At 39.1% G+C, this 9073-nt stretch overlaps 2 protein-coding genes across 2 annotated transcripts in view; both read left to right on the top strand.

Annotated features, from left to right (window-relative positions):
- LOC139215456 (histone-lysine N-methyltransferase SETDB1-B-like) overlaps positions 1-122 on the top strand; it is an 18555-nt gene extending 18433 nt beyond the window's left edge. Inside the window, exon 7 of the mRNA XM_070846426.1 lies at positions 1-122. This exon is cut by the window's left edge and continues 537 nt beyond it. The gene's annotated coding sequence lies outside the window, so the exon portion shown is untranslated.
- Positions 123-1309: 1187 nt separating this feature from the next.
- Positions 1310-6635, top strand: LOC139215455 (histone-lysine N-methyltransferase SETDB1-B-like). Its single transcript, XM_070846424.1, has 8 exons — positions 1310-1427; positions 1707-1826; positions 2164-2517; positions 2748-2897; positions 3033-3234; positions 3354-3427; positions 4082-4272; positions 5315-6635. Exons 2-8 carry the CDS (start codon positions 1712-1714, stop codon positions 5411-5413), a joined length of 1185 nt encoding a protein of 394 aa, XP_070702525.1. The 5' UTR covers positions 1310-1427; positions 1707-1711; the 3' UTR covers positions 5414-6635.
- Positions 6636-9073: the final 2438 nt, after the last annotated feature.

Genomic DNA, 9073 nt, shown 5'->3' with positions numbered 1-9073 from the left:
CAGGTCAGTTTGATGTTAATATTAATTGTTTTTATTTCATTGTTATGATAACAGATTGTCCATCATAGCTCAAAGACGTCACGGGTTGTTTTTTCATATTTACATCAGAGGGAGCAGTGTAATTTCCACATAAACATAAACACATTCCACCATAAAGAAAATCAATCCCTCAATTTCTGTCCTTTAATGTCTATCCTCTAAAAACTGTGCAGTCAGAGTCTGACACTGTTTAGCTGCTGATGCTGAATTGTAGGGGTACTCTTATAAAAATAATTTACTGCCATTATCATGCTTTATGTGGATGTTTGGGGGGCATTTATACCTTTTTTTTTTTAAATTGTTGGTCAGTGAAAATACAAAAATACATCAAAGGAAGGGTGGGGATTGATGAGGATCAGGTCATTAAGTTAATTGATTAAATTAAGACCACACAATTTTGAAGGGATATGAAGTGTACATAATGAACAGGAGTCTTTACACTGTCATGGAAGTAGCATGGAATGTATCAGGTTGTATCTGAGTGTTTTTCTGAATGACTGGACCCACTGATCACACTCCCAAGGCATCAACAGTTCTGACCCACAGCTTCTGTTTCAAGCATTAACAACAAAAAAAGTTGTAAAGTCAAAGAGCTCACAAGGAAATAACAGTTTCCTAAAAGCACTTATTTGCTCCTGATGAAATATGAAGTATCTGGAGTAGCCTGTTAATGCAGCGGCTGTGTTTCTCTAAAGAGACATGAACCACCCTCCTCAGTCGTACACTGATCTGTACAGTGATCCTGCAAACTTTGGGGATGAGATATCAGAGATCCTGTTCCTGAGAGGAGATATTGTGACTGCTATTGCATGACACACAGAAAATACAGTTTAAATCGTTTAATAGGGAAAAAACAACAATAACCATGGAATGACAATAAACAAATGACATCGCTTTTATTCTTTTGTGCAATAAACTATTTGCCTGAGTTTCCACCATCAATCAAAGTGACCCTTGTGTAGCCGCCGTGCACACTCCACACCAGTGGGTGGCGCCATTTTGTGTTTTAGCTGACCGTCATTAAACACCCACGAAGAAGAACCAGCGCAAACATTTGCAGAAAAAGAAAATAAAGCAACGGAAGTTTGCAATGGAGGGCGCTGTGTTTATGTTGATTTTGCTTTAGCAAAACTGCGACTCTTTTTGTATATTTTTCACTCAGTCGTGACGCTAAATTAAAACTTTAAAAGGGGATTAAGTCGGGTTAACTCTGAGCATTTTGTTTCTGTGCTAGCTATATAGTGCTGCTAGCCTGTGGTAGCTAGCGTCACCTACGGCTAAACGAGTCATCGACACACTAATAATACAATATATTGATAATTATAATTATTCTCATTGTGGTGTGACCAGACTTTTGCCTTCAGAGCTGGATAATCAGGACATAACCGGTAAGCTGCCAGTTTTGGTTAAAGTGTTACCTCCACGTCACTACAATATTGCACTAGATAAATGCACCACACCTGCCTCCACTATACATACTGTTGTTATGAATACTTATGGTGTTTATATTGTTCTGTTCTTATTCTTTTTGTTGTAGTTTATTTCTAATTTTCTTACTGTAAATAGAGAGACAAGTTGCATCGCATATGACAATAGCAGAGCTGGAATGTTATGTGGTATTCACTGGAGTCCAAACCTGTGTATTAAATCATGATTGTGTGTTATAGTGGTTATGGAGGTGGACGAGATGGACAAGCTGGACACGAGAACATTGGAGCTCCAGCAGTCTGTGGGAAGGTTAAAAAACAAGATGACAGAGTTCATAAAAAGAGAAGATGAGGATTGTGGTAAGCACAAGCACTGTTAATTAAATTAAATTAATTAAACGTGGTAATTTTTGGCCAATTTAAAGATCTCATTATCCAAAAAAGAAATTCTTGGCAAATTTACTTATGACCACAATTTTTTAACTTAATCATTTATTTGTCCTATCTAAGAAAAATCACGGCTCCATGGCTGCATGTAAATGGGAATGTTAGTGAAATATTCATTTATTTCACTATTCATGGAAATAGCTTAGTAGGAATGTTGTCTGGGGAATAAGGGCAAAAACTAAAGAATACTATAATCTCTTTTTTTTGCTTGTTGCAAGACACAATTTCACTGATGCTTTTTTCTTTGCAGAAAATATGTCCAATATCCCATGTGAGGCTATTTCATCCACAAATGAAACTCGCAGCAAGGAGACACAATTGAAGAGCGCTTCTGACCCTCTCAGAATAAAAAAAGCAGTGGTGGTCTTGACCAGACTTCCTGATTATAAGATCAGCGCTCTGCGACCGCCAACGCCTCGGCAGTTCTACAGCGAGGAAGAGTCCCTCAGCTGCTATGATACGGATATGGACTGGGAACCTGGAGATGACTCTAGTGATTCTGATTACAGACTCTCAGGCAATAAACAGAAAACTACAAAATCCAGCAAGAGTAACACAAAAACACGACCAGCAGCACAATCCAGCAGCAGAGTCAAGCGCAATGGTAAAGCCACAAAATACGCCATGACATGCACATGAACACCTCTAATACCCACAGATAAAAACCAACCCTAAAAAGACGATACTGGATTAATCTGCACTCACATAATGTCTTACTTGACCTCTATGATGATGCATAATTTGTATATATACATATATGATGCATTGATTTCCCTGAAAGTTCCCATGATCAGTTATCAAGCTCATAAGCTTTTATTATTTTCTTTTTTCCAGTGTTAAAACCGCCTGTCATAATATCGCCACCAATCACAAAGATGCGTCCTAACTTGCCACAAGAAGAGCTCAAAGTGGACATGATGGTCCTGGCAAGGAAAAGGTTCATGAAATGGCAACGGGGAAAAATAGTGGATGTAATTACAAGGGGTAAGAAAATTAATCTTTTTGGCGGTAAATTGATCATAAGCACTTAAAAACATCAGTAAAACAAAACGATTGTAAAATCAATCCGGCACAAATGTGATTTTACTAATTTCACCCACTGACATTTGTTATTTGCAGAAGATGGACGGTTGAAGTACAAAGTTAGTTTTGAAGAGAAAGGGAAGAGCCTCGTGTCAGGCCACCACATCGCCTATGACAACACGCCGAAGCTGGAGCAGCTGTATGTCGGTGCTCGCGTGGTCGTCAGGAGTCAAGATAATAAGTTCTGGTTCCAGTCGGCCATTTTGGCAGAGCTCCCCAGCAGAAAGAACCGCTTAAGGTGTGTGTTTGAACGAGTGTTCATCCCTACATCTTTGAATTAATTTAAGCTTTTATAGCATTTAGCAATTCCCTACAGAAATGCTTAACTAAAGGTTTGATGATATTTTAATTTTCCAGGTTCTTGGTCTTTCTGGATGATCACACGCCGCTCTACGTAGGTTTACCTTTCCTTCGCCTGGTGTGTCGACCATGTAAGTTTGGCTGTTTTCACTACCTCTTCCTCAGAAAGAATCAGGCCCTTTATTTCCCCTGTGTTGTTTTCTTTTATTTATCACGTTTTGGTCAGAAGTCTCCATCTTTCTTACCAGCTCCAGTTTTGTGATGGGAACTTAAAATGTCGTCCATGTTTATCCGTTGTCTTGATGAATTCAGTATAATTTAAAAAAATCAATCATTACAATTGTGTCATTCAGTCGGTGGTGGTGCTAATGGTGGTGCTGCTGGGGAGAAAAAACTGCCAAAAAGTTTTGTAAATTGGCACCAGGGAGCAAAAATGACCACAAGTTTGAGGAAAGTATGTTAGCATGTATTTTCACAATACTGTAGAATAACAGAAGCCTTAAAACGAATGCCTTTCCTTAAACTAAATAACAAGTGGCACAGAACTATGCCGTCCATCTCAGCTGAGAACAAAGACATGTCTGGCCAAGTCCTTCCCAAGTCATGCTCAGCACCCTGCCGAAGCTACGAGTAGTCGCTCTTTATTACCACTGAAGCTCTGGAGCCCCAAAAAATGGTATCTGGCACAGAGTTTCCGCTGAGATGAACAGTACTACTAGATATACTACTACTAGATATTTCAATAAGAAGAGTAAAAGACTCTCTGTTGTTTCTGTTTTTGACAGTGGAAGATGCTTTAGATGACATTCCAGACAGCTCTCACAAACTTTTCATGAAGCATTACCTGAGGAGCTGGCCGTACTTTCCATTATACCAGTACTGGGTTGGTGAAAGCCTCAAGGCAGAATTAAATGAGGTCCAGCAGAAGTGTAAGGTGCAGGTGATCGACTGCAGCTTGATGCAGGTCATTTTTCAGGTGAGTAAAGGTTAATGTTGGTATTATTAAACCTGGGCTCGATATTTACATATTTTGGTGTGAAATGACTGGTGGCTACATAAAGTTTTAGAACTGTTCCAGCAACTGTGAATGGGCTACAATATCTACAATGTAATCCTTACCTGTCAAAGTAAATCCACTAAAATTTATTATTATTATTTTCTCCACTGACGGGCACAGATTGTTGTTTAAAGTGTCCGACAACATTACAGGAAGAATCCCTACAAAGACGAGCCTGTGAGATCTTATTTGTTTAACTAGAAACAGCCGGTTCAAAGCCACCAGACTCCATTCACAAAAACAGTCATTTTACATTGCAGAAAACAGGAGTTGCTGATCTCGTTGCTTTCACTAACTGTGAGCCCATAAAAACTAAAGTCACGCAGTAACACAAAGAAACAAACTGACCAAGGCCGTGGTAGACCAGCAACTGGCGTGTTCTGCGAGACAAAATTACTGTTTTTGTCAGTGGAGTCTGGTGGCTTTAAACCAAACGGCTGTTTCTGGTTAAATGAAATGTAGACTGTGAAAAGGCTTTTAATACCTAGTTGCATGCGACATTTTATTTCATCTTATCTGATCTTTTATTTTAGTTAGGTGAATTATGTGTTCACTTTTAGATGTAGATTTTAGTGGTTTAATACTGTCTATTTTACTGCTATTTTAAGTCATGTTTCTGTTTTTAAAATAATTTCCTTTGGTTTTTTATCTGTGAATCACTTTGGTCACCCTTTTGGGCTGTTGGAAAGGGCTATATAAATAAACTTTGATTGATTGATTGAATAACACTCTGAGCTTGTCGGTGGCAAAAACAAGCACCTGATTGTGACTGTCAACTGCCTAGTGGACCAATTCCAAATCTTTTTGTACCTACCAGTCAATTTGAACCCAAAACATGCAAAAAAAATAAGCCCCAAGTTTAAAACGTCTACTGCAAAACTGCTGTTGTTTGAGCTATTGATTATTTTGTTACTTTTGTTAAGGTTTCTTTGGTTTAATATAAATTTTTTGTCACATTCAGGATAATCAACAGGAGTGGCTCCATCGAGGCTCTATTAGACTTGATCACATGACAAGCTTTTTCGAAATGCACCAAGAGAACAAGGATGATTCTGACTAGAAGCCTAAAGACACAGGACAACTTGGACATAACTCTGGAATATATATATTTTGAAAAATTGGTTTTCACTACTATCCACCACCATGAAGCTATGTGTTGTGAGATTTGGGAACCTTGAATGCCAGAGTTGGGCATCATTGTAAATATTGTTTCTTGTTTGATTTTATTTTTAGTAATTTTTTTTTTCATTTTAATGTGATGATTCTCGATGCACCAACTAATACAGATTTAGAACTGGGAAATTTTTGGACAGAAAAAATAGAAAAATGCTAATTTTATTGGGAAGACGGCAACATCCATCCACATTACAACATCCATAATCTAAGATTCTCTCTCCCTGTTTCAACCTACTAACAAATCAGTTTCTCAGATGGAATCCTCCATCTATGTTTTAGATATTATCCCAAACAAGTTTTTTTAAACTGCTCCTTTTATTTTATTGATCATTGACAGCTCTCTGACCTCTGGCAACTTTCCAAACAGTATCAAACATTAAAATTTTTAACCACTAAAGAAGAAACCAAATCTGGATCTTGTATAACTCCGGCCGGGGAGCCAGACAAATCTGACATGTACTGTATTACACTTTTGCGGTTTTTAATGCATTAATTTCCCATTAAACAGACAATTGTTTTTTTTGCCTTTGTCCAATAATTATTTTGCAACCTTCTCACTGACCAAAAATATGAAGCAGGCTGCTAGAAATCTTGAGGTCATTTCTGATGCAGATCTCTGTTTTGAGGCTCATGTTAAGAACCTTCTCCAGTCTTGCTTCCTGCTTGTTTCAGCCAAAGAAACTTTCCAAAATCAGATCATTCTTGCCTCCCACTGAGCCAAAGTTATTCATGGTCACCTCCACCACTGTAACACATTTTTTTGAATCTGTGCCCAGAGGAGTTAAGGCAGCTCTGAAGGTAACAGGAGGTCCAACTCAGTACTAGTAACTTAATGTTCCCACTAAAGTAGCCAGTGAGAGTATATAGTAATCTGTTTGTCATTCTTTTGTTTATTTTTGTAAGTAATCCAGTAAACAATGTTTTGAACTGTATATTGGTGCCATCAGCCTCATTTCCACAGATGTATTAAAAAGCTTTGTTTCAGCTCTGTTTTCTGCTGTGTGCTCCAACACGTTCAGCACTTCAGCAATTGTAATGCTGCTGTTTAAGGGCTTCTAACTACCTGTAACATGACAGAAAATGTTAAGGTCTCAACTAACTGAAATTCAGGTGTTCAATTGATTGTCCTGTGCAGTAAACGTGAACTGTTACATGTTATATTTGTTGTCTGTTGAAATACGTCTTGCAGTTTACAGCATGCAGTCCACATTTATGAGAAGCCTTCAGCACCTTGATAAAACCAGCGCACTTCACAATTAATCCACAATGGGCGGTCAGAGGAGCAACAAACTGAGTCAAACATCTGATTTTAAATGTTTTTTGGACAGAGTAATGTACGTAACCTTTTCTGGATTTGTGGATGTTGTTTGCGTAGGCGTGTATCTATAGTCATAACTTTTAGAATATGTTTTTATACATTCTATCTATCTGCTTCTCAAAACAATAGAGGGGCCACTATTCTGTGGAGGTCAGGGTGACCCGCACATCCTGTCTTTATCTGGCCACTCTCACAATGAGGGAGCAGGTCTGTTCTTTGCAGGTCTAAGACATTTTATGGTGATATTAAAGTTCTAATTTAACACCAGAAGAACATTTTGTTGCAATATCAAAGTTTTCTAATTAACAAAACCACCCAAGAGTACATAAAATCCACTACCACCAGCTAACATAACTAATTGATATAAATCATCAATTATAAGAATCCAAATAATGTAAGAATATATCATAATACTAACATATGATGTGGGGAATATAATATTTGTGACAAATATAGTGTTAGTATTCCAAGTGCCTTATGATGTGTGGAGATCATATTGTTATTATTAATAGTGCCTTATTTTGTACCTTATTCACTGCTTTGTATTTACAGGGACACACACATATTGCTTACAGTGGGGCAAAAAAGTATTTAGTCAGCCACCAATTGTGCAAGTTCTCCCACTTAAAAAGATGAGAGGCCTGTAATTTTCATCATAGGGACACTTCAACTATGAGAGACAGAATGGGGGGAAAGAATCCAGGAAATCATATTGTCTGATTTTTAAAGGATTTATTTGCAAATTATGGTGGAAAATAAGTATTTGGTCAATAACAAAAGTTCAATACTTTGTTATATACCCTTTGTTGGCAATGACAGAGGTCAGACGTTTTCTGTAAGTCCTCACAAGGTTTTCACACACTGTTGCTGGTATTTTGGCCCATTCCTCCATGCAGATCTCCTCCAGAGCGGTGATGTTTTGGGGCTGTCGCTGGGCAACACGGACTTTCAACTCCCTCCAAAGAATTTCTATGGGGTTGAGATCTGGAGACTGGCTAGGCCACTCCAGGACCTTGAAATGCTTCTTACGAAGCCACTCCTTCGTTGCCCGGGCGGTGTGTTTGGGATCATTGTCATGCTGAAAGACCCAGCCACGTTTCATCTTCAATGCCCTTGCTGATGGAAGGAGGTTTTCTCTCAAAATCTCACGATACATGGCCCCATTCATTCTTTTCTTTACACGGATCAGTCGTCCTGGTCCCTTTTCAGAAAAACAGCCCCAAAGCATGATGTTTCCACCCCCATGCTTCCCAGTAGGTATGGTGTTCTTTGGATGCAACTCAGCATTCTTTCTCCTCCAAACACGACAAGTTGAGCTTTTACCAAAAAGTTCTATTTTGGTTTCATCTGACCATATGACATTCTCCCAATCCTCTTCTGGATCATCCAAATGCTCTCTAACAAACTTCAGACAGGCCTGGACATGTACTGGCTTAAGCAGGGGGACACATCTGGTACTGCAGGATTTGAGTCCCTGGCGGCGTAGTGTGTTACTGATGGTAGCCTTTGTTACTTTGGTCCCAGCTCTCTGCGGGTCATTCACTAGGTCCCCCCGTGTGGTTCTGGGATTTTTGCTCACTGTTCTTGTGATCATTTTGACCCCACGGGGTGAGATCTTGCGTGGAGCCCCAGATCGAGGGAGATTATCAGTGGTCTTGTATGTCTTCCATTTTCTGATAATTGCTCCCACAGTTGATTTCTTCACACCAAGCTGCTTACCTATTGCAGATTCAGTCTTCCCAGCCTGGTGCAGGTCTACAATTTTGTTTCTGGTGTCTTTTGACAGCTCTTTGGTCTTGGCCATAGTGGAGTTTGGAGTGTGACTGTTTGAGGTTGTGGACAGGTGTCTTTTATACTGATAACGAGTTCAAACAAGTGCCATTAATACAGGTAACGAGTGGAGGACAGAGGAGCCTCTTAAAGAAGAAGTTACAGGTCTGTGAGAGCCAGAAATCTTGCTTGTTTGTGGGTGACCAAATACTTATTTTCCCCCATTCTGTCTCTCATAGTTGAAGTGTACCTATGATGAAAATTACAGGCCTCTCTCATCTTTTTAAGTGGGAGAACTTGCACAATTGGTGGCTGACTAAATACTTTTTTGCCCCACTGTAAATGTATTGCTATAGAGTTGGCCAACTTCATAATGTTAATGACTGGCAGGAGGGCACACTGCTTACATGCACCACTCTAACAACTCAACAACTCCATATAAGGGAGCTCCAAGGA

This window comes from Pempheris klunzingeri, chromosome 16, assembly GCF_042242105.1.
Source record: "Pempheris klunzingeri isolate RE-2024b chromosome 16, fPemKlu1.hap1, whole genome shotgun sequence".
Taxonomy (NCBI): domain Eukaryota; kingdom Metazoa; phylum Chordata; class Actinopteri; order Acropomatiformes; family Pempheridae; genus Pempheris; species Pempheris klunzingeri.
Note: the sequence above shows the minus strand (reverse complement) of the source record. Positions and strands in the feature narration are given on the sequence as shown.

Coding starts and splice junctions, on each gene's coding strand:
- LOC139215455 (XM_070846424.1), top strand. CDS start 1,712: ATGGAGGTGGACGAGATGGACAAGCTGGACACGAGAACATTGGAGCTC. Junction 3,235..3,353: donor AGCAGAAAGAACCGCTTAAG/GTGTGTGTTTGA, acceptor TTAATTTTCCAG/GTTCTTGGTCTTTCTGGATG. Junction 3,428..4,081: donor TCGCCTGGTGTGTCGACCAT/GTAAGTTTGGCT, acceptor TGTTTTTGACAG/TGGAAGATGCTTTAGATGAC.